Source organism: Odocoileus virginianus, chromosome 5, assembly GCF_023699985.2.
Source record: "Odocoileus virginianus isolate 20LAN1187 ecotype Illinois chromosome 5, Ovbor_1.2, whole genome shotgun sequence".
Taxonomy (NCBI): Eukaryota; Metazoa; Chordata; class Mammalia; order Artiodactyla; family Cervidae; genus Odocoileus; species Odocoileus virginianus.
This window is the reverse complement of record NC_069678.1, coordinates 59769837-59795651: the sequence shown is the minus strand read 5'-3', so window position 1 is coordinate 59795651 and position 25815 is coordinate 59769837. Positions and strand designations below refer to the sequence as shown.

The 25815-nt window shown below is 39.5% G+C and overlaps 1 protein-coding gene across 1 annotated transcript in view; it reads right to left on the bottom strand.

The window, feature by feature from the left end:
- SLC35D1 (solute carrier family 35 member D1) overlaps positions 1-24238 on the bottom strand; it is a 45896-nt gene extending 21658 nt beyond the window's left edge. Inside the window, exons 1-8 of the mRNA XM_020896162.2 lie at positions 23935-24238; positions 23091-23124; positions 22907-22993; positions 22132-22199; positions 20554-20625; positions 19930-19998; positions 17688-17790; positions 13979-14071 (exon numbers count right to left, since the gene is read on the bottom strand). Coding sequence (XP_020751821.1) covers positions 13979-14071; positions 17688-17790; positions 19930-19998; positions 20554-20625; positions 22132-22199; positions 22907-22993; positions 23091-23124; positions 23935-24137 — 729 coding nt within the window. The 5' untranslated portion in view covers positions 24138-24238. The remainder of the gene's footprint in view (positions 1-13978; positions 14072-17687; positions 17791-19929; positions 19999-20553; positions 20626-22131; positions 22200-22906; positions 22994-23090; positions 23125-23934) is intronic.
- Between the last annotated feature and the right edge of the window lie 1577 nt (positions 24239-25815).

Here is a 25815-nt window from a genome sequence, read left to right as displayed (position 1 = left end):
TAAACTAGTTAGTACTAAGCACTCTTTTCTAGATTCTTTTTTCTCTACATATATGATTATAGTTTTTATAGAGGTATTTTAAATTCTTCCTTTATAATCTCTTATTCTTACTTTCTTGCACTGATGAGGTCTTCTAGTACAATGCTGAATAGAACATTATACAAGAGTGGACATCCCTGCTGTGTTCTCAGTCCTAGAGAAAAGGGACTGAGTCATTCACCACTAAGTACGATAGCAACGCATTATTTTGGTAGATGTCCTTTACTGGATTGAGACAGTTCCTTTCTATTCCAAGTTTGCTGAGAATTTTAAACCCATAAATTGGTGTCACTTTCATCAATACATTTTCTCTAACTATTGACATGTTTCTTCCATTCTTGCTGTTGTTTACTAAGTTGTGTCCGATTCTTGTGACCTCATGAACTGTAGCCTGCCAGCCTTCTCTGTCCATAGGATTTCCCAGGCAAAAATATTGGAGGGGGTTGCTATTTCCTTCTCCATAGAACCTGCATCTCCTGCATTGGCAGGCAGATTCTTTACCACAGAGCCACCAGAGAAGCCCTTCTTCTATTTTACTCTTGCCAATATGACGAATTACACTGATTAATTTTCCAGTTTTAAACTAACCCTAATTCCTGAGATAAACACAACTTGGTCATGAGATAGTGTCCTTTTTATATACTGCTGGATTTTTTTAGACTACAGTTTTTTTCCTCTCCTTATCATTTTTTTTTGTCAGCTAGTGGTAGAGGGTATGCTGGCCTCATAAAAAATCATTTGGGAAGTGTTCCTCCTTTTCTACATTCTGGAAGACTTTATGTGGAATTAGCATTGTTTCTTCCTTAAACATTCCAGTGAAGTGATCAAGGCCTGAAGTTTCCTTTTTCAGAAGATTTTAAACTACAAATCCAATTTCTCTAATAAAGATGGGGCTAAATAGCCCTATTAATTAGGACTTTTTATTATTTTAATTAAATCAAGCAAGCTAATTATTTTATAGAGTAAGTAATAGTAAGTAACTATTCATGTTACCTATTTCTTCTTGAGTGAGCTTTCATAGTTTTGTGTTTCAAGAATTTGTATACTTCTCAGTTTTTCAGTTTATGGCATATTGTTCATACAATTCTCTTATCCCTTTAATATGCACAGGCTCTGTAATAAGGCCCTTTGTTCATTTCTGATGTTGGTAATTTGTGTATTCTGACTTTATATCCTGATTAATTGGCCAGGGTTTAGCAATTTTATTGATCCTCTCAAAGAACCAGCTTTTACTTATATTGATTTCTCTGCTGCTTTTCTATTTTCTGTTTCACTAATTTCTGCATCCTTCTATTTACTTTGGGTTTAATCTGCTCTTATTTTCTAATTTCTTAAGGGAGATGCTTTAGATCACTGAATTTAAATCTTTCTTGTTTTTAATATATTTTAATTTCTAGTTTAATTCTGTCCTGATCAGTAAACATACTTGGTATGGTTTCAATTCTTTTCAACTACCAAGACTGGTTTTACAGCCCAGAAAGGAGTTTATGTTGGTGCACTGTTCCATGTGCACTTGAAATGAATGAGTATCCTGTTGCTGTTTGACATAAGCACTCTGCAAACACCAATTAGGTTGCGTTGGTTGATGGTGCTGGTCAAGTCTTCTCTATCCTTAGTGACTTTCAGTTCAGGTATTTTTATCAATTACTTAAAGGAGAATATTAAAATCTCCAACAGGTTGGTCTATTTATCCTTTCTGTTCTATCAGTTTTTGCTTCCCATATTTTGAAGCTCTCTCATCAAGTATATACACATTTAGGATTGTTATACCCATCTACAGTAACCCTTTTAGCATTATGACATGTCCTTCTCTATGGTACAGTTTCCGTTATGTTTATTCTATTTGAGGTTTATTGACTTTCCTGTGTTTGCAGGTTTAGAGATTTCATCAAATTTGGAAAAAATTCAGCTATTATTTCTTCAAATTTTTTTCTGCCCCCCACTCACCCCTTTTTCAGGACTCTAGTTACACAAATGTTAGTGTTCTTAATATTATCCCACACATCACCAATAATCTGTTCATTTGTTTTCTAGTCTTTTTTCTGTCCTTCATTTTGAACACTTTCTATTGCTGTTTCTTTAACTCACTGAACTTTTCTTCCTGCATAGTGCCTGATCTGTTGCTTGATACCTTCTGCTTTATTTTTTAATTCTGATTACATTTTTCATCCCTAGAAGTTCCACTTGAGCCTTTATATATATATATATATTTTTTTTTTTTTTTTTCTCTCTTCTCATCCTTTCTCTCTCAAGAATTCTTCACTGTTTTCAATGTACAATTTGACATCTACTAAAACTCAGTCATGCTCCAGACCACACGGTGGGCCTCAGAGCACTGAGCTGAAGACGGTTCAGTTGAATTTGTTGATAATGAAGGGATAAACAGTGGCAATAAAAATGTACTGCCTTAACAGCTAAAAATGTACTGCCATGTATCATGGAGCACTTTATAGTTGGCAAAGTGCTTCTATATACACCCCATCATTTGATTTCTACAACAAGCCTGTGAGGTAGAAAGGACAAGTCTTATTATTCCCAGAAGACAATGAGTGACTGTCTTTAGGTAACACAGCTAATCTGTGGTAGACTTAATATATTTCAAGCCCAATGTTCTCTACACTGAACATTAAACACTATTCAGAAAAATGCCCCAAATACATAGTGCACAGTGCCATTTGGGAACATAATAGCTATATCTGTAGAACACTAAAAATAAACCTCATGGACATAATTCCATTTATATATAATTCAAAAATAGAAATAATACTCCTAAGATTTTTTTTTTCTTTCCCTACATACTCAGCCTATTTCTGGAGAAAGCCAGTCAATGGGTCAGGCAGCCTGTTGCATCCCCCTGCTCTGCCACAGGAATGGGTCTTGGCTGAGACAGAGCAAGCAGCGGCCATCTGAGAGTACAGCTGCAGGATAAATACGACCCTAACGGCGTTACAGTACAATGGAGTCCACTCTCCCTACCATAAAAACAGCATTAAAAAAGAACAAACAATAAAATCCACAACTTATTAAGCTATTACGCTCTAGGCTAAGAAATATTAAGTAACTTTCTCCAAATTACTCAGCTAGTAAACGCCTATGCAGTTCTATAACCTATCATCTTTCCATCTGTACTATTGGGGAAAACCAAAGACAAGGCAATATAGTCTGAATTTTTTTCTCCCAGATGGTTCTACACGGTTACTGAGTCAAAAAGCCAAAGTTCTAATCCAACTCTGCCATTAATTTCCTGTGAGGCCATTAGGAAGTCATTAACTTTCTAAGCCTCTACCTATACTACAAATATAGAAAACTGCTCCATCTATCTATCTCTTGTGAGAATCAGTTGAGAGAATAAAACACAGACACTTTAAATGTATACATAATTTATATTCAGAGAGAATATTCACTTCAACTTCTACCACTGTTATCTCTCAATGATAGATGTGCAAGCAAATTTTTCTTCTCTTGAAGACAGGAAGTAAAGAAGGCACAGTGAGAATGTACTTTGTTATTCAGGAAAAAAAAACTTTAAAACAAAACGTCTGCCACTAGAAAACACTGATAAAGAGCCATTGTGAAGAAAATGACTTGCTTGGTCATTCTGTGTGATACAGAAGTAAATGGGCTCTCTGCCACAAGGCCGGCAATCTTCAATCCTGGCTGACTGGGGGCTATGATTACAGATTGAACATACAAAGATGCTTTCTAAGGTTTTCGTCCTGTTTTGCACAGTCTCTGGCTCTTCAAGTGCTGGTAGTATAATGTAATACACACCACAGGCATGGAAAGAATTCTGTGGCCTAAGTTTAACTCAGATGACCATTATTATTTACTACTGTGGGCAAGAATCCCATAGATTAGAAGAAATGAAGTAGCCATCATAGTCAATAGGAGTCCAAAATGCAGTACTTGGATGCAATCCCAAAAACGACAGAATGATCTCTGTTTCCAAGGCAAACCATTCAGTATCACAGTAATCCAAGTCTATGCCCTGACCAGTAATGCTGAAGAAGCTGATGTTGAACGGTTCTATGAAGACCTACAAAACCTTCTATAAATAACACCCAAAAAAGATGTCCCTTTCATTACAGGGGACTGGAATGCAAAAGTAGGAAGTCAAGAGATACATGGAGTAACAGGCAAATTTGGCCTTGGAGTACAGAATGAAGCAGGGCAAAGGATAATAGAGTTTTGCCAAGAAAATGCACTGGTCTTAGCAAACACCCTCTTCCAATAACACAAGAGAAGACTACAAATGGACATCACCAGATGGTCAATACAGGTATCAGATTGATTATATTCTTTGCAGCCAAAGATGGAGAAGCTCTATACAGTCAACAAAAAAAAGACCAGGAGCTGACTGTGGCTCAGATCATGAACTCCTTATTGCCAAATTCAGACTTTAATTGAAGAAAGTAGTGAAAACCACTAGACCATTCAGGTATGACCTAAATCAAATCCCTAATGACTATACAGTGGAAGTGACAAATAGATTTAAAGGATTAGGTCTGATTGAAAGAGTGCCTGAAGAACTATGGACGGAGGTTTGTGACACTGTACAGGAGGCAATGATCAAGACCATCCCCAAGAAAAAGAAATTCGAAAAGGCAAAATGGTTGTCTGAGGAGGCCTTACAAATAGCTGTGAAAAGAAGAGAAGCAAAAGGCAAAGGAGAAAAGCAAAGATATTCCCATTCGAATGCAGAGTTCCAAAGAATAGCAAAGAAAGATAAGAAAGCCTTCCTCAGTAATCAATACAAAGAAACAGAGGAAAACAATAGAATGGGAAAGACTAGTGATCTCTTCAAGAAAATTAGAGACACCTAGGGAGAATCCCAGGGAGGGGGAAGCCTGGTGGGCTGCCGTCTATGGGGTCGCACAGAGTCGGACATGACTGAAGTAACTTAGCAGCAGCAGCAGGGAACATTTCATGCAAAGATGGGCAAAATAAAGGACAGAAATGGTATGAACCTAACAAAAGCAGAAGATATTAAGAAGAGGTGGTAAGAATATACAAAAGAACTATACAAAAAAGATCTTCGTGACCCAGATAACCAAGATGGTGTGATTACTCACCTAGAACCAGACATCCTGGAATGCGAAGTCAAGTGGACCTTAGGAAGCATCACTACAAATAAAGCTAGTGGAGGTGATGGAATTCCAGCTGACCTCTTTCAAATCCTAAAAGATGGAAGCTGTGAAAGTGCTGCACTCAATATGCCAGCAAATTTGGAAAACATAGCAATGGCCACAGGCTGCAAAAGGTCAGTTTTCATTTCAATCCCAAAGAATGGCAATGCCAAAGAATGCTCAAACTACTGCACAATTGCACTCATCTCACAGGCTAGCAAAGTAATACTCAAAATTCTCAAAGCCAAGCTTCAACAGTACATGAACCGTGAACTTTCAGATGTTCAAGCTGGATTTAGAAAAGGCAGAGGAACAGAGATCAAATTGCCAACATACGTTGAATCATCGAAAAAGCGACAGTGTTCCAGAAAAACATCTACTTCTGCTTTACTGACTATGCCAAAGCCTTTGACTGCGCAGACCACAACAAACTGTGGAAACTTCTTAAAGAGATGGGAATACCAGACTACCTTACCTGCCTCCTGAGAAATCTGTATGCAGGTCAAGAAGTAACAGTTAGAACTGGGCATGGAACAACAGACTGGTCCAAATAGGGAAAGGAGTACATCAAGGCTGTACACTGTCACCCTGCTTATTTAACTCATACACAGAGTACATCATGCGAAATGTTACACTGGTTGAAGCACAAGCTGTAATCAAGATTGCTGGGAGAAATATCAGTAACCTCAGCTATGCAGATGATACCACACTTACAGCAGAAAACAAAGAAGAACTAAAGAGACTCTTGATGAAAGTGAAAGAGTAGAATGAAAAAGTTGGCTTAAAGCTCAGCATTCAGAAAACTAAGATCATGGCGTCTGGTCCCATCAGTTCATGGCAAACAGATGGGGAAACAATGGAAACAGTGACAAACTTTATTTTGGGGGGCTCCAAAATCACTACAGATGGTGACTGCAGCCATGAAATTAAAAGACCCTTGCTCCTTGGAAGAAAAGTTATGACCAACCTAGACAGCATATTAAAAAGCAGAGACATTACTTTGCCAACAAAGGTCCATCCAATCAAAACTTCTGGATGGTGGTATTGGAGAAGACTCTTGAGAGTCCCTTGGACAACAAGGAGATCCAACCAGTGCATCCTAAAGGAAATCAGTCTTGAATATTCATTGGAAGGACTGATGCTGAAGATGAAACTCCAATACTTTGGCCACCTGATATGAAGAACTGACTCATTTGAAAAGACCCTGATGCTGGGAAAGATTGAAGGCAGGAGTAGAAGGGGACGACAGAGGATGAGATGGTTGGATGGCATCACCGACTCAATGGACATGAGTTTGAGTAAGCTCTGGGAGTTGGTGATGGACAGGTAAGCCTGCAGTCCATGGGGTTGCAAAGAGTTGAACATGACTGAGCGACTGAACTGAACCAAATGAAGATAATGGCAACATCCTTCAAAAGGTCCAAGCCTGCACTGATGCATTCAGTTCAGCAGGCCACTGCCAACCCACGCCTCCACTGGAGACTCCTGGTCACTCAGAGGCAAGTCTGGGTCAGTCTCTTTTGGGGTCACTGATCCCTTCTCCTGGGTCCTAGTGTGCACACAGTTGTTTTGTGTGCCCTCCAAGAGTCTGTTTTCCCAGACTTGGGGCGCTGGAGCAGTGGTGGCACAGCGTTGGAGTGACTTTGAGGAGATACCCCATGTCCATGGGCAAAGGAGAAGCCCCAACAAGACAGTAGGAGGGGCGAAACTGTCTTTAGAATCAAACTCCATACCTGCCAGAGACGCTCAGAGGACTCAGACAAACCTCGTGCACACCAGGACCCAGAGACCCCACAGAGACTGAGACAGAACTCTGAGTGTCCCCTGGGAGGCATGGGTCAGCAGCGGATGGCTACAGGGCCAAGGGGCTCTGGGTGCATTAGACCCGGGCGTGGTATGTGCCCTCTTGGAGGAGGTCGCCATTAACCCCATCATACAGAAAGATCTAGTCATCCACAAACAAAGAACAACTGATCCAATCCACGCATGTGATGTTTGAGAATACCAAGGCCCAGAAAAAGCAGAAGGGCCCTGTCTCTATGTGAGAAAGAACACTTCAGGGTTTGAGAATCAGTCTATAATGGTTCACAGAGTGACCCAGAAAAGATTAATAACCCTGGACAGGCTTAAGCAACAGCCTAATAATTCTTCATTATTTAGTAGCAATGCTTAGTAAGAGATACCTTCCGGTAGATAATCTGTGCAGGAACGTTTCCTGTAAAACTCATGTGAGCCATGTAACTTAACCAGTGGCAGAATGAAGACATTATACAGTGAACCAGGGCCCACAGTGCTGGCCTGGTGAGAGCTACAGCAAAGGGTCTGTTCTCCCATCCCTGCGTGAGGACACCTAGCTGGGTGTGCTGTCAGAGAGCCGGGCTCCAGCTCCCGACACTCTCAGTCACTGGCTTTGTGCTGCACACCTTCCCTTTGGGAGGCAGCGACTAACACGTTTAAACACAGTCCTTTCTATCTGACACTTCGGAAGGTCATTAGTTAACTGGTGCTTGCTCCATCTTTATCAATGTTAACTAGCTATCTTCCAGTAATACTAAGCTGGCTTTACCACAGTTTTTGTTTTTTTTTCTAAGGAGTATGTTTTAAAGTTAGAAGATACATGTTTAGAAAAACTAAATGCTGAATATATTGGTTCCTTGGTTTCTGGTAAGCCCAGGACTTCGAGAACTTAAACTTTTTGAAAAATTACACCACACACACACACACACACACACACACACACACACACAGCTTCTCAGAACACTTTGCCAAGGACTAATTACATGCTCACTGGGATGAGTTGTAGAACTGGATCTTGCCTTTCACTTTTATGGAAATTTAGCTATTTTCTTCACTGGCTTTCAATTTTTCCTTAAAAGCTGTGCCAGTGCCATCAACTGCTCTGTGTAACTCCTACCTCCCTGGGGTGTTGACCTTTCAGAGCCCTCTTATTGGATTCTTGCTCCAACAGAGGGACGTCTTCCCTTCTCTCCCTACTAAAGTTAACAGTGGGATTTTCAGAAAAATAATTTGGATCTGATTTTGCTTCAATTTGAATCCTGGGTCAGGAGTCTGAAACTCTGAAACAGTGAAAACAAGTTAACTTGCCCCACTTCCCCCAGTGATTTTAAAGTTTAGAATTCATCACTGGATAGCCATTATTTATAGAAAAAAACTTTTTTTTATGTTCCTTTTATAAAATGCAATTTAAATAAATTCATACAGTTCTACAATCAGAAAAAAAATCAGTAATGAAGTCTTCCTTGTATTTCTGCTCTACACTTTCCTGTTCTCTCTCTCAGAAGCAAACTGGTGATTACTTTATTAGTTTCATGTATGTTCTTCCATAGTTTCTTTACTTAAATAATAAGTAAATTAAATGAATGTGTACATATATTTTTATTTTTTCTTTTGTATTTTATTCTAAAGCTAGTATATCAGATGCACTATTTTACACTGCACTTCTTCATTTAATAATTTATCTTGACAACCTTCATTCAATAGAGAGCTTCCAAACAAAATAGCTCTAGGTCAGGAAAGCTGTAAGTCCAATAGATGAGAGCAGTTTATCAGCATAGCTTCCCAGGAGTCAGGGAGCAACTGGGATTGTGCCATTTGTCAGGAACAGCAGCTCAGTCTCCACACTGGCATGCCTTCTTCTCCTCAGACACGCTGTCTCAGCCCTGAAGAGGCCCTACCTACAGAACCCATCAACTTAGTGGATCCAACCTACTCAGTTACCACATGACAAAGCAGGCCTAGAGAGCAGAGGGCACCTGCCCTGAGCCAGATAGTGCTCATAAACAGACCTGGACGTTGCTGGTCTTGTGCATTCTGGCCCCAAGCTCTCTCAGCTGTACCACTTATGTCACAAACTTTTAGGGATGTCGTTATCGAAATAATAAATTTCAAATTCCTGTGCCTAGCATTGGTTACAACTTAGAAGGAAGTCGGGTGTGGTGTGGTAGGAAGAGGGAGACACTAGCTGTAGAGTCAGGAAATCTGGGGTCTAGTCCAGAGCCCTCTTTGGGCCCCAGTTCCCTCATCTGTGAGATAAGAGGCTGGAACCACACGCTCTCTAAAGGCTCTCTGCTAAAAGCTCCAAAGTCCTTGACTAATACCTTCTAACCACACAGAAGATTTTGGTCCTTGGGGCTGTGCCTGTGCTCAGATTGTCAATTCCACCTGGAACGTACCTTTTGTTTCTCTGCCTCTACATCTTTCAAGGCCCACTCTGACTTCTCCTGGTATTTACCTCTTCAGAAAACGTACCCTGTGAATAAGCTCCTACCTCAGCCCTTAGCATACTTGGCCTAGACTACTCCTTCTAAAGAGCCACACCAACTGGTCTCTGAGTCCAAACATTCAGTGTCTGCTCAAACGAAGCTTATAAAGATGCTTTCCCTAATCATCTTATCCAAAATAGTACTTCTCTAATCATTCTCTTCCTTGTTTTATCTCTCTTTATAGCTCTTACTATATAATTTATGTGTAGTCTATCTTACACCATTGGAATGTAAGCTCCTTTGAAGCAACGGCATGTGTTTTTAACTTAAAACAGCACCTGACATATAAGAAGCACTCGATAAATATATGTTGAATGAAGTAATTATTTGTAAACAATTAACAACAAAGCCAAGCTGCAGAGACTCCACTTCTAATATTAACCTGAGATATTTCTTCCATTCAATAACTTGTTCTGTATGCATAGTCTCGAACAGGGGAAAAAGTCAGTCAGGGAGTCAGCAAATGGCTTTGGGAGATAGATGTGGTCAGGCAAACAGCAAGTGATCTCCTTGGAGTCAGAAAGACTGGTTTTAGGGAATTCCCTGGTGGTCCACTGGTTAGGACTCTGCGCTTCCACTTCAGGGGGCCCGGGTTTGATCCCTGGTCAGGAAACTAAAATCCCTCAAGTTGCATGGTATGGTCAAACAAACAAACAAACAGAAGGCAGAGTGGTTCTAGTACTAAACTCTGTCATCAGGTAACCTCAAGCATGTCTTTAACCTCTACAAACCAGATTAACAACCTACCACACAGGTACACAATGAAGATTAGGGAAAAATGATTAACACGGAAGCATCTTATCAGGTACAAAGCACCATATCCTATAGGTGAAGTATTACTTGAACACCAGAAGTAGACTGAAATTGTTAATATGGAACAGTTCTATTTAAAGCTAAACTGTCACACCAAAAAGTGTCCACTCTTTTTAAAAAAAATACATGCACATACATGAATGTTTGCCCACTTACACATACACATATATTGAAGGGGAAACTCAACCTAAAAGACACACACTGAACATGACCTGGACTTAAGAGAAAACACTTACTTGAAATCCTGCCACGTATTCTACTCTGTAATGTGAACCCTTTTGCCAGAACTTCAGACAAGCAGTCCACTGACTATGAAACTGAACCTTTCAGTGGAAGGAATCAACTGCAACCTCTGGTAGGATACCATGAGCCTCTGGGACATGTTAAGGCATCTATGGCTTCCCCCCAGTGCTTCTGTGCTGATCAATAAAAGCAAATCATTCAACCATTTCTGTAAGTTGTACCTCTAATGATGACACTCACAGAACAGGTCAGTGTTACTTGTTGCAGTTGGTGGAACAGGAAACCAAGCCCTATCTTCTCTAACAAGCCAGGCTTGATATTTCACCCACACCTGCTTCTTCCTACAATACTGATAGTACTGACTGACTGGCACACACTTTGGTGCTGGATCTTACACACCTCTGCAGCACGTCAAATGTCTTCCTTGAGTGGCAAAGACTGTGTTGTAGTTCTCACATATTCCCAAGAGAACTTAGCACAGGGCTTTCACAGCACAAGAAATATGCTCAGAAATACTGGACTGAATCTGAACTGAATTTGAAATTGTAGTTATAAGCATACAAAAATTTAGAAACAAAGGAATTTAGAAACAGAATCAAAATCAGAATTCTTGGAGTTCCTAAGTGCCAAATTTAATTCAAAACCTACCAAAGAGTACTGATTATTCATATCATTTGTATTTTCATTCTGTTTGTAGGCAAAGTTCCATAAGATAGTCATTCCCTCTCCAGCAAGGAGGTGGAATTGATCCACTTACATCTTCCAACCCACAATGCCCCCGACAGTTCTCCCACGGAACCTATTACACTGATGACTCTGATGTTGACAGGTCTGCTCCCCAAGACAACTAAATGATCCTCAGAGGCAAGAATACCACCTAATTCATCTTTCTTTCATATCACCTGAGTCCAGAGACACATAACAGCACTAAATAACTACCTGAGAATGTTAGAAGGAGAGAAAGTTAAGAAAAAGAGCATGAGATTTTAAGCCTGCCAGCCAGTCGGTCCATCTGTACTCCAATAAATACTTTTTAAGAATCATAGTAATTGGTAATAAGAATGAGGATGAACAAACATGTGAAACCCAAAAACACTGATGGGGTTGATCACAAAGCAAATGAGTTCAGTCTCCCTAATTAGTTTATCATCCCAACTTGAAAGCATTTAGATAAACTCTGTCATTCTTTAAAAACATTATTCTTTCAAAAAAAAACTTTCATGACCTTTGCCTGGCATTTTTATTAAGAAAAACAAAAAGATTACTCAAATTCCACTCCTCTGCCTTAAAAAAGAAGAGTAAAATCTAAATCTCATCCCAATATAGGTGGCAAAGTCATTTTTTCCACTATAAGTAAACACTTACAATGAAGCATATAAAATTGAAAGTATGTTAGTGAACTTCAAAACATGCATGAACTTTGCTACAACCTGGCAGGCAACTTCTAGTTAAATGATCATCACTCTGGAATGAAGAAATACCTCCTTCAGTCAATTTTTTCAAGTAGCTACAAGCTACTAGTCAAAGTTTCAAATTAATGAAAATTACATATTTTCATTCATGTAGAATACCTAGCCACATTAATTCTTCCAACTTTCTCATGTACAAATTGGCCTGAAGATTTGGAACATTTGTACTTCCATGAGGTATCGAGTTATTTTACATTACATTCTTGCCCCAAAGCTAAAGGGTGGAGGGTGCTTCTGCTCGGGTTAGCTAGAAGTAGGCAGAGTACTGAAGAGACCATGGTCCCTGAAGTCAAGCTTGGGTTTAAGTCCTGACTCTACTACCCCGCTGACAGTATGATGCTGGGCAAGTTATTCAGTCTCTCTGAACTTCTATTTCCACATTGATAAAACAGGGTTAATTCAGGGACTTCCCTGGTGGTCCAGTGGCTAAGACTCTGAGCTCCCAATGCAAGGGACCTGGGCTTAATTTCTGGTCAGGGAACTACATCCCACATGCAGCAACTAAAGATCCTGCATGCCATAACTAATACTGAATATCCCACTGAATACATTCAGTATATCTTATATACTGAATAAGACCTAATGCAGCCAAATAAATAAAATAAAAATAAATTTTAACTTTTTTAAAAAATAGGGTTAATTCAAACTTCCCATAGCTGTTACAGGGTCCATAAAGTGAGTCACTCAGTTGTGTCCAACTGTGTGCAACCCCATGGACTATACAGTGCCTGGAATACTGGAGTGGGTTAACCTTTCTCTTCTCCAGGGGATCAAATCCAGGTCTCCCCCACTCCAGGTGGATTCTTTACCAGCTGAGCCACAAGGGAAGCCCTGGAATACTGGAGTGGGTAGCCTATCCCTCCTCCAGGGGATCTTCCCGACCCAGGAATCGAACCGGCGTCTCCTGCATTGCAGGTGGATTCTTTACCAACTGAGCGATCAGGGAATCCTTGGGGACCATATTATATTATATATACATAAAGTGAGTAGCACATAACAGAAACTCAATAAATGTTAGTTTCTCTTCCCACTTTTTTCACAGCCACAAAAAAAACTTATTCAACACTCTATTCATTAAAATATTTACATATGTTCTATGCCAGTTTTACGAGAAAGAGCTCTTGATTAAAAAAAAAATAGCTTTATAAGCAGTCACTCTTCTCCTACAGCTGATTTTTTTTTAACAGCCTATTTCCAAAAACCTGTGCTTTACTTTGGTTCTGACTGATTTGTGGAATTTGTCACTGTCATTAGAATAAATAATCAACACATTTATTCTGAAGAAACTAGTAGCCAGGGGAATCATTAGAAGGAATTCTGGTACAGAAATCCTTGGCAGAATTCTAGATTTCCATTAAGTTCTCAAAATTTTGTGAATTTTAACAAAATGTTACCAATTTTTATCCTATGAATATGCATTTGTTTCAGAGAAAAATTCCTGTCTGGATTTAGTTTGTTATATTATTCTGGATTTAGCTAGACATTTGCAGAAAATGAGTTAACTACTATATTAGTTGCTATTTATGTGGTTAAGTCACCGCTGGGCTAAATATCTCCTGAGGGGAAAAAAACAGTCTGGGATTTAAGCCAGCATAACAACTGTCACCAAAACGGAGAGCTTCTGGAGATGCCAAGCATTTTGTTTAAGTTTGATGAATTCTACTACAGGATTTTTTGTTTTTCAAGGATAGTTGCTACTATTCCTACTCTGTAGTTCAGCAGAAATGTAAAAGTTCCCTTCCTCTAACCTTCTGGCATGTAAGAGAAGGACAATAGACGGCATGCACTATTTTTATGTCGACAGCCAGAGCTATTTTAAGCTATTTTACTACTATCCAAAAAGGTTAGCATGACATTAGTAAGCTAAAAAGTAACTTCTCGGTTTTTGGTCACTTAATAAGAACATTACTTTTCAACAACCCAACTGTCTATCTTTTGGTCATACATATAAAAATAAAATTCCAAAACATAAGGCATGATTGAAGCCATAATTAGAAAGTCTTACCTTTTGGGCATCTCCCGTAAAATATGCAATGGCCAGGGTGGGCAGAATCATGAACAGTGCATTGTAATAGAGCAGACCATATTTTCCCAGCTCCTAGGAGAGTAAAAAATTAGGTGGTTCATTTGGTTCCAGCAGATAGATGGAGACAACCCTGAACAGAGCACCACCCCCATTATACACACACACCACTCCCCCCACAATATACATAGCACATTAAGTCAAAAATTTTGCAAACACTAAGAAATAACCTAAGCTTTCAAAAAAAAAGCAAACTTACAAGATTTTTAGTTTATTTGACATAAGTTCCTTGAGTACTTAAAATCAGAGAAATAAAAATGATATCAAGTGGCTGTCTCAAAACAGCAAGGAGAAAAGAAGTTATTTTGAACAAAAGCATACATCTCTATAGAGACATGTCCTTGGAGCCCTTCCCTTTCCAGAACATTATCAAAAGTCCCCAGGTTAGTCCTGGGCTGTTCCAGAAACATAACAGTGCGATTTAAGAGAGAAGAAGGCCAGATCCACACACACAGACTCACACCTAGAACAACATAGACAGACATAACTTCCCAGTATTTCTGAAGTTATTTCTGAAAATGTACATGGGAAATACAATGAAGATTAAGATTACTCAAAAAAAAAAAAAGAAGACAAAAAGAAAAAGATTACCATTACCCTACAATTCCCAAAACATGGTATGATTAGCTGTGCCCTCAGCTACTTGGGAGCAAAAAGGACTGCACACATCTTCAAACACAGGGAACCTAGGAGAACGCTGGGTCTACCTGTGATTCACACAGTTCTGGGACATTCAGCAGGAAGCCATTACCTGAAAAAGCAGTCCTAGAGTTCAGGGGATAAAGGAGTAGTGAGGATAGGGCCATAATATCTGCCTAACTTCTGGGATTGAAAGATCACCAACTGATATGAAAAGTCATACTACCTTCTCAAAAGCAGATTTTTTTTTCTTTAGTGATTTTTTAAAAAGTTTTTATTTTATACTGGCATATAGTCGATTAACAATGTTGTGTTACTTAGTTTCAGGTGTACACAAAGTCATTCAGTCATACATATACGTGTTATATCTTTTTCAAATTCTTTTCCCACTTAGGTTATTACAGAATATTGAGCAGAGTTCCCTGTGCTTTATCAAAAGCAGCTTTGAAAAACTGGAAACAAAGATGCAACAATAGAAAACTAGTCGATTAGACTATGATACACTCATACAATGAAATGTTATGCAGCCACTAAAAATGGTTAGTAACACTGGTAAGGAAGGTGTTCATGAAACAGTACTAAATGAAAAATACAAATTAAAAAACATTATTTATCACCACTCTTTTAAGTTTTTCTCATAGTTAAGTGTGTACATGCATATATAAACACACACATTCCTACAAAAGGGTATCTATCGAAACAGTGCTTCTCACTCAATGGTGGAATTAAGAGAGATTTATATTTTCTTCCTCTTGTTTATCTACACTTTCTACCACTTCTATTATAAATACATGTTATTTGTATGAATTCTTTAAAGTTAAAAATGTTTTAAATTCAGGAGCTGCATTCAGGTCTGAAATACAGTACTAAGTCCTTAGGCCATGGGATTCATGCTCAAAGAACCATGATTACAAGTAGTTCTGAAATTATAGGTAATAAAACTCCAGATATACTGAAAGCATCTCAGACAGCAAGACAGCAAGAAAAAAGCCATAGTAGGGCAAAGCAGCCTGTAACATCAGGTGCCCCCTCAGCAAGAGACGTGTTATCCAGGAAGTAGAGGATGCCTACACACACACACCCCATCCAGACAACTGACAAAGGCCAAACTGTTGTTTTTTTCTTTTTACTTGCTGCTTTGAATCTCTTTTCTCCTGTCCTCTTAAACAGAGGACATCGACTAAAATTTAATTTAGGGCGTCATCATAAACATGCATTATATACTGTGTTTTTACATGATGTTGCCATTTTTGAGTCGTCCACCTGACTGTCACAGTTTTCCTGTTTCTCCTGTTATCAGCCAACCTTTTACACTGCTGGTAAGCCTCTTCCTCTAGAAGGGATTGTTGCTCCTAATCCATGAACTATGAAAAGCAGATCAATATGCTTAAAAGTTCTAATACAAGTAAGTCATAAGTCATTTCTGAATGAGGAACTAAAGGACACCCTTTGGAATAAAATAAAATACAGAAACCATCTTTGCTTTTTTCTGCATTCTAGGATGTAGTCCAGTAGTCATGTATGGATGTGAGAGTTGGACTGAAGGATTGATGCTTTTGAACGGTGGTGTTGGAGAAGACTCTTGAGAGTCCCTTGGACTGCAAGGAGATCCAACCAGTCCATCCTAAAGGGAATCAGTCCTGAATACTCACTGGAAGGACTGATGCTGAAACTAAAACTCCAATACTCTGGCCATTGGATGCAAAGAACTGACTCATGTGAAAAGACCCTGATGCTGGGAAAGACTGAAGGCGGGAGAAGGGGATGACAGAGGATGAGATGGTTGGATGGCATCACCGACTCAATGGACATGAGTTTGAGTAAACTCTGGGAGCTGGTGATGGACAGGGAGGCCTGGCATGCTGTGGTCCATGGGGTCCATGCGGTCCAAAGAGTCAGGACATGACTGAGTGACTGAACTGAACTGAGGCTGTACTCTAGGTTGTGCTATCTAACACAGTTAGTCACAGGCCAAATGCAGCTATTTCAATTTAATTACAATTACACTAAACTACTACTGCAGTTCCTCAATTAGGCCATCACGTTTCAAGTGCTCAACAGCTATGTGTGGCTAGGTGCTACCATTAACGGATAGGAAGAAATAACAGATTTCCATCATTACAGAATTGTACTGGACAGTACTGTTTTAGACAGCTAAGGCTGGTGGACTAATAAAATGTTATTATTCCTACCTATTTCCAAAGCAGCAAAAACACAGAGCAAAACTAAATCTCAAACTGCTCCCTTTTCTCTAGCTATAGTACAAAGATAAAAAGTTTTAATAGTAGCTTCCATTAAAATGCAACCACCACATAGTCATCAAGGCAAATAAATGGAGAAAAAGACATAAAAGGTGTGTTCAAAGAAAAGTTGTTGGAAATAGAGATCTGTACTGTCCCTAGATCTTCTAGGTTAATTTAGAAATGATTTAAAGTATATGGGAGGATGTGCATAGGTTACATGTAAATACTATTCCATTTTATGTAAGATACTTGAGCATCCAAGGATTTTTGTAATCACAGGGGTTCCTGGAACCAGTCTGCCAAAGATACAGAGGGGCAACTGTATGCAGGACAAATAGGCAAAGTCCATTCTTGTTCTGCAGCTCCTTCTCAATCACTTCTGAAATCTGCTCAAGGGCTTCCAGATACTTCTCTCTTGTCCAGGTCCCTCACCAAGTCCTCCAGGACATAGCCGTGAATATTCATGACATTTTTCTCTAATGAACATTTCTTATATCACTATCCCACTCAAAGTCAATATTCACCCAGTCCCTTCCAGAAAAGCCAACAGTAAAATCTAATTGCTAATTAGAAAATAAAGTTTCTTACATGAGCACCAAGGTCCAGGCATTTTACCCTCAGAGATTCCCTAGTCTTTCTCATCTTTCCTAAGTATCTTCCTCTATTCTCCACTTTTTCCCTGAAGGACTGACATGACCATTCCCAGTATCAGTAAACATCTCTTAAAGAAGCGTTAGATTGCTACCTACTTTTGAATCTAATTTTTGTTTTACGTAGGCACCATTTGCTGCTGTCAGGACATCATTTATCAGAATAAAAACATAACCTTCCAGATCAAATGCCAAGTCAGAGCTGCAAAACAAAAACAACACTTTAATAACAACTAACATTTAAAGAACATGCATTAAATTTTAAATAGATCTGAACTACAATATTTCCAAGAACATATGCTTATCTCTGTAAGTGAATATTACACATTTTATCAGCTACTAGTATTTCCTGGCTCCAGGTTACAGTTTGCAATTTCATAATCAGTAAGGCAGTCTGCAGAAATGAGAAGCACTAATGCTTAAACACAGTCATTAGAAATAATCAGCCTTGTCAGTTAATAGCACACTATTCTTAATTCAAAGTCAGGCAAGACAGAATCAAGCAAATTCACCATTACAGTACATCTGAAGCAAGCAGAAGGCATCAGAGCTCAATTTCACAGATAAGGAAACCAAAAGGAGAATGAAGTTGTTAACATGTCATTTTTCAAAGGTTCACACAAAAGATAGGGTTATCTTGCATAGATGGCTGGGCCACTGGGTGGAATTTCTGAAGTGTGGATTGCGGTTAGTTCTGAGATCATGTTACACTAGTGTCTAAGTACACAGTGTAGGCTCAAATACTTAAAATAATTTCCCAGTAAGCCTACTACATATAACTAGTGAGACTAGGGAAACTGAAGTTTCTTAGTATTTCACAGAGCACCAGGCAGAACTTAGGAAACTGAAGAGAATAAATGAAAATCTAAGAAGAATATGCCATCAGCATACTTTAGCACCCTAGCTAAAACAGGGGCCCCACATTCTGTGATTCTGCAAAGGTGTCATCTCTTTGGAGTTCAACTACTCCATGGGACAGACTTCTGAGCAGCTCTATGCCACTGCAATGTCGGGCAGAACTACCTAATGACCACTCCCTCTTCCAAGCAGCCTGACAACCCTCTAACTCTTCCTCCAAATTTCTTTCCCAAGTAAAAGGTTCTAATGAGATAAGGCTGGGCCAGACAGCAATCTGCCTCAGAAACTTTTTGCAGGTTAGAGTTATCTCGGAGAAACTCCTGTGTTTGGTTCAATTTTGGATCCCACCAGCTTCGGTGGGATCCAAGCTTAGCAGGGCAATTTTAAAAAGAATGGTAGGCGATTCACAGAGAATTTTTCTCCAAGAAGGCAAGATTACCTAGAGGGAAAAGCAGTCAGCTATATAACAAAATTCTAGTAACTAATTACTTTTTTTTTTTAGAATGAAATTTAACTGGGAGAGTTAGGGTGGAACAGAACTGACTTATATTCCCACACACGCACCTGTATTACAGGGATATGATAAAGGTCAATGAGCCAAATCAAGAAGCACACTGGAACTCCCGGATGGAAAATACATGTCAGGTAGAATCTGCAACATTAGCAAACCCATACGTGCATGCTCTGGGCTGAGTAAAATGTTATAGAAGACTTCTACTCATTATTTCCATTTTTTGGGTCTTTGTGTACGTGCTGCCAAAGCGAGTACTATTTTTCTGAGTCTCTGGATATACATTTTCTTCATTTTAAAATTAAAACTTAAGAACAATGGAAAAAAGCTTTAATAATTTAATAGAATATCCAAGTTTTGGCATTTGTGACTCCTTACGTGAAGCCAAATAAAGCAATTCTGTTATTATCCCATAAGGCAAATGATTCACAATCATTTGCCTTCTCTGCGACACCATTTTCTTTAGCAGCATGCAAAGGAAAAGAATGCTACACGGTTTATAAAAGAACACAGGCTCTGCAGTCAGGCACAGACTCAAATTCCAGGTCTGCCATTTAATAGCTATGTGACCTCGAGCAAGTTACGGAACTTAGATTTTCATTTCCTTAACATAAATAGGAAAATAATACCCATACCGTTCAGTGTAGTTGTGAAAAACACATAAATAGTATGTGTAAAATACCAACATATGGAATGGCATATGGTATGCACTCAATAAATAGAAGACAGCATAATAAACTCTAAATTACATGAATTTAACTTTTAAGAATCCCAAGAATCTGATTTTGCTAGCCTTAATCTTCATACAACCAAAAAGATTTAATGTTTTGAAGTCTCTGAATACCTTTCAAAGACATGGTTCTTATTTAGTCTATAAAAAATTCTTTTCATTGGTAATTAATCATTTATTATCAGTAAGTATTGACAAATTCTAATGCATTCTCATAGGTTTTATACGGGCCCACATCTTACCTTGCAGCTACAAAGGCTCCAATGATCATTGCAAATACAGTCATCTTAATACCCCAAGAAAAAGTCTTCCTATAAAATAATTTAAAAATATACATGTGGCTTTAGTTATTTACAAAGACACATTTTCCAACAAAAATATGTTTTCTTCCAAAAAAAACTATAAACAAATGATTCCAAGGAATTGGATATTTAAAAGAACTCTTCTAATGAAGCAAAAACTTATTTTCTTATATAAATAAGTATGCTTATTTCCTATTCTTATGTTATTATTATTGAGTTTAAATTTTTGCAAATCAGATTTCTTTAGGCAGAAAATAGTCACACACATTTGTAGTAAAGCAGCATAGTCATGAATATGATTTAAAACCCATACTGAACTTCTGACTCAGCCTCACCCAGTGGCTTCAGTAGGTATAGGAATTCTTGAAAGCATATCTCATGTTCAAACAGGCTTCCATAAGGAAGTCCTAAACTATTAATTCCTATGGCAAAGGAAGAAAGCTGCTTAAACTCAAAAGATAAAGTAAAACAACACAAACAACTGGAATATCTTACATATGCTGGACACCTTTTCAGGGAGCTAAAAACTTGTTAAAGACTAAATATATTAGAAATTTAGCTCACTTGAGTAAAACTCCTTCAGCAAACATTGTAAACAGGATGGAGAACCTTCTCAGAACTGTAAACATTGGCAAGCTGGAAAAAAAACAAACAAACAAATACTTAGGTAGAGTAAAATTTGATTCTCCAAAATTAGTATTTTAAAATAATGCTAACCTTTTCCATTATAAAAAGTCCATGCTGATTAATCTGTCACTAAATTAAATCCTTACTTCTCTATAGAAAATCTTTAAACGTCTCAAAGGGTTGCTTTTATAAAACTACTAGAAGCAAAAAACTAATTATAAAATGGTAGAAAATATACATCTGTTATCAAAGACTAGTAACAGTCACTTTTTAATTTTACCCAGCTTATTATGTTAGACATACTCATGTTGGTCTTTAAAAGATCTTTCTTTTCTAGACTGATCTCCCTTCCAAGCCCTAACCTTCAAACATTGGTGATCATTTTAAAACATTCCTTGATTGTCCTTTTGTGGCAGTAATTCTTTCTTCCTCTAAATTCCCAGTGTATTTTGCTTGCACTAATCGAACATACAGCCTCTTGCAATATAATTATTTCTGACTCTATCGCCTCACTCCAAAGTGCCTTATACTTGGCTAGCAATCAAAGATGGGGCATGAATAGATGGATGGATGACCGACAACGGAAGAAAAAGAGCAAACTCTATACACAAGTAGCACTCTGCAGCAGGTGTGTATTTCTTTCCAAATGGGTAATGAGATGTATGGATAAAAGGATGCCCCACACATGATAAACATGACTTCCATAGAACCCTCCCCAGAAATATCATCGTGATCATTCTGCCAAGTTTCTTGGGTCTGAGGTAATGAAAAAACCTTGGTCTCTGACCCTCAGAGATCTCTCCATTCTGTTTTACAATCACCCATTACACCAGAGGTTTAACTCACATGGCAGCGGTGAAACCTTGGGTTTCTGTAAAATGGTTTTCCTATGTGTATATTTTTAACATCACATGTTCCTGATACATAAACTCCCTAAGTGGAGAAGACAAGAATTGGGAAGTTACAGGGTAATAAGAAAGTACTGTCAAGGAGTAGACAGCTATTGCTTCTTTCTAAAAGTGAAAATGCTGCCTCTACAGTCATATGACCATGGAAAAAAAATTAATATTTTTATCAGGGTTCTATCAGATGTTATTTTAACTACCTCATGTTAATGAAAAGCTACATCTAATCTTACTTGTGAAATGTGCCTAAAATATAATATTTAAAAATTGCACTAAAGAATTGAAATCTCAGAAGCCTAACATATATCCTTCACTATTATATGTCTGGAAAAATAATGAAAATCTCCCATCACAGTATTTTATAACATTTTAAAGCTTCTATCATCAAAGTGAAAGGGAAAAAACCCAAAACAAACAAAAAACTCCTCTTCCTCTTCAAACTTAAAGAGATTAAACTAAAACCTTTGGTGTAATATTTATTTAGTAACAGAAGCTTCCTGGTCCTTTCTTTTTCCAGAATCAGTAACAATGTGTTAAAACATTTGACATTCAAGTACAATTTTAAGAATACATTATATTAACCTCACTAGTAAAATAAAGTTATCCATACTTCAGTTTCTTTGTGCTGAACAGTCCCGTGATTTGGTTCCCAAAATATAGTAGAGGTAGTGGAAACGTCTAGAAAATTTAAAAAGGGATAACAAAACTCAATAATAAAGACAGCTACAACAAGGTCCTTTTCAAACAGAAACAGTCTTGTTTATATGATCAAATTCTTTCCATGTAAAACGTAAGATTAGTTCTCCCACACAATTTTGGCTCCTATAAAGCACCCAAACAACATTACCCCTGGATAAAGAGCTCTGTGCAGAAAGAGAGAGGGAAGAATGGAGGGAAAAAAAGAAACAGAAATATGAATATGATCAAATCATAGAGGACAACATCTTTGCTTTAAAAAATGATAATGTAGAGCCAATGGGTCTAATGTTAGCAGAAAAAGGAAAGGTATTGCATCTTCAGGTGGAGTTAAGCAAAGACAGACCAAGGAAAAAGAAAATAAACCCAAAGAATAATGACTGCAGGATACACCAGCTAGATTAGATAGCCAAATGCAGAAAATGCAAAATGGCTGTAATCCCAACAAGTGTTTATTAATTAAAACAGAATACAAGATCTAGGGGCTTCTTTTTTTTCTTAACTTTAAAGAGATTGTGGGACTTTTTAAAAACACTTATTACTACATCATTCTTTACCTTCCCTGTACCCACTTTGGACTGGGCAATTTCAAGGCTGCAATTTTTAAATATGTAAGGCACTGATGGAAAATATACATAGTGACTTCATTTCGAAAATAAAGTATTACTATTATTTTTTTTTTTTTTTACCTTTCGAGGTACATTTCTGTCAAAGTCAGGAAACTTGACCACCCTGAGTGCCTTTCCCACCCAGAGTACTGCCACTGTAGCCACCATCTGTAAACAGAGAACACAGATTCACTGTCCCACACATAAAGGCACACTCAGAAGTTCCAACGACACAAACCACGTAATGCTGAAGATTCCAACTAACCTGGCCAAGTCCAACACATAGTGAAGAAGGAAACCTACAAAAATGGTAGAGAGAGGGGGAGAAAAAAACAGCGTCAGAAAAACCCGAACTCAACCTTACAAATGCAACCTTACAATGCATTTTGATACAAAACACACCAACGTCCGCCCCTTATTCAAATGACAATCGGCAAGGAAAATCACTGATGGTTGTCAGGCAACACCGCTGATTTTGTAGCTTCGGGCTGCCACTTGTCTCATCTTGTTCGTTTATACAATTTCAGTCAGTTTTCCGCAACGGATTTTTCTTGCAAGTTAAGACAAACATCTTTTAAATGGTTTCGCACCCTTCTAAAAAGGTACTTCTGCCTAGGGGTCCCAGTGGCAGCATTACACTTTTAAATGGGCTTGAGGATGCGTAGGTCCCCAGAGGCTGTCAGCGAATTCGGGGAACCTTGAAGCCCCGGACCCCGGCCCAGGCTGTGAAGAAGGGCGGGCAGCCCTCTCCGGCTCCCAGTCAGGCATGCACAGGAGTCGAAGAGTCACGAAGCAACTTCGCTCCGTCGCTCGGAAGAGCGGGGTTTCCAGGGCGATGCACCGCGGGCAGGGCAGGAGCTTTCCGAACGCACGCCCGGCGGTCCCGAGCTTCGCGCTCGGAGCGGGACCCCCACACCGGACCGCCGTGCAAGCCGGCTCCGCTGCCCCGGCCGCGTGTCAGCCGCCTGCCCGCCCTCCCCGGCTCCCGCCCAACTTTGTTCAGCTCCAACTTTGCAGCCAAAGTCCAGGGAGCCGGCGCCCAGCCGCTGCCACCGCCCGCTCCTTTCCTCTCCTCTCCGCGGCCTGGGCCGCCACCGCCTCGGCCCTACCTGTAGTTGGTGAGCACGCTCTTGTTGACCACCACGATCAGGAAAGAGCTCACGCCGTAAAAGCCGGCGGCCAGCAGCTTCAGGAATACGGTCAGCGTTTCGGCCGACGCCATCCCCAGCTCCTCCTCATGTCTGTGTGTGGAGGATTTCGCGGGGGCTTCTCCTTTAACCCGGGCATGCTGACGTCTATGAACTTCCGCCATGGCTGCGGCGGCGGGGCCTGCGAGGGAAGCGGCGGGCAGCGGGCCCGAGCGGCGCAGGGGTCTGCGGCGGCAGCTCGCGGAGAGCTCGCGGGGCCGGGGCCGGTGCTCTAAACCGGTTGCGCTCGCCGCCTCGGCTCCCCGCGCCGCCGCCGCCTGTCTCCGCCCAGGGGCAGGGACACTGGGGTTCACACGCCCGGGGACTTTGGTCGGGCATTGTGCAACGCGGGGTCAGAGGGTAGGGCCCGCTTCTGGCTCGGCCCGGGCAAGGGCTGGAGAGGGCTCCGGGAAGGGGCACTGGCGACCCTGAGTCCCGGACCGAGAGGGAGAGGAACCTTAGGGGAACCACTCTGGGACACCGGGACTGCCGGCAGCACAGCACAGTCGCGGAAAGAAGCAGCCGAATAGCGCCTGCGCGCTAGCCTGCTCCGGGTCTCTCCGCGGCCGCGTACCTGGGATGCGGAGGCTGGCGGCTGAAGGACTGACAGCCGTATATTCTAGATAACTCCGGCAAGAGGAAAATAAATAAATAAAGACCCGCCTCCAATAGGTAACAGGTGGTCGGCTCAGTAGTTAACAAGGTGCCTGTGTCTAGACTAACTTGAATGCTCTTCTGGTCTGTCTTGCAGAAGGTCCAAGCTCTTTAAGAGTATCAGATATGGACCAAGTGTAAACATTCAACAGCTATTTGAGGCATTCTGCGTTGCTTCGGATTTCTTACGGTTTCTGAACCCAGAAAACACCATACAATACAGTCTTATTTGCAGATCAAGGGAGATTGTTTAAAGAAAAGTATTGCGGTATCCAAAAAGTAGAAAGATAATCAATTGTCTTGCGGATTGGTAAAAGAGCAGGGTATTAAGAGCTGAGTTCCTATTCTAGGTTTCCTAGAAATGGGTCAGTGAGTTGACCTCCCTAAGCTTGCATCGCCTCATCTCTGGATATAAAGCTAGTTTCCAGTAAATGGTAGACATATATAAGAGAAACAAATCATTATTACCAGCTTAAGCAAAGAAATGACATACCTAATTTTAATGTCAAGAAAGAAAAGTAACTTTGAATTATTTACCCCCAAATTTTGTCTATAACTTTTCAGTTTTTTCCACATTTAAAAATTATAGTAAAATTTACATAACACAAAACTTACCATCTTTACCTGGTTTTTATATAGTGAAATATGCTTAATATAAAATTTAATAGTTTAAATTTTTTTGAGTACACAGTTCAGTTTAACTTTTTTTGAGTACATAATTCAATGCTGTTAAGTATATTGTTGCACAACTCTTACTGCTACCCTTCTCTAGAACTTTCACATCATCTCTAACAGATTATGAAACTACTAAACAATAACTCCCCATTGCTCCCTCCCTCCATCCTCTAGTAACCACTATTCTATTTTCTGTCTCTATAAATTTTATGATTCTAGATACCTCATATCAGTGGAATCATATAGCATTTGTCCTTTTGTATCTTCATTTCATTTAGCACAGTATTTTAAAGGTTCATCCATGTGTAGCAGGTGTCAGAATTACCCTCCTGTTTGAGACTAGATAATATTCATTGTATGAACATCTTTTTACCTGTATGTTTTAAATTATCCTGATAACACCTGTGTTCTTTGAAAGTTCCTTAGTAAACTCTAGCACAAGGATGAAATTTTTAACATGGTCTACAAGGGCTT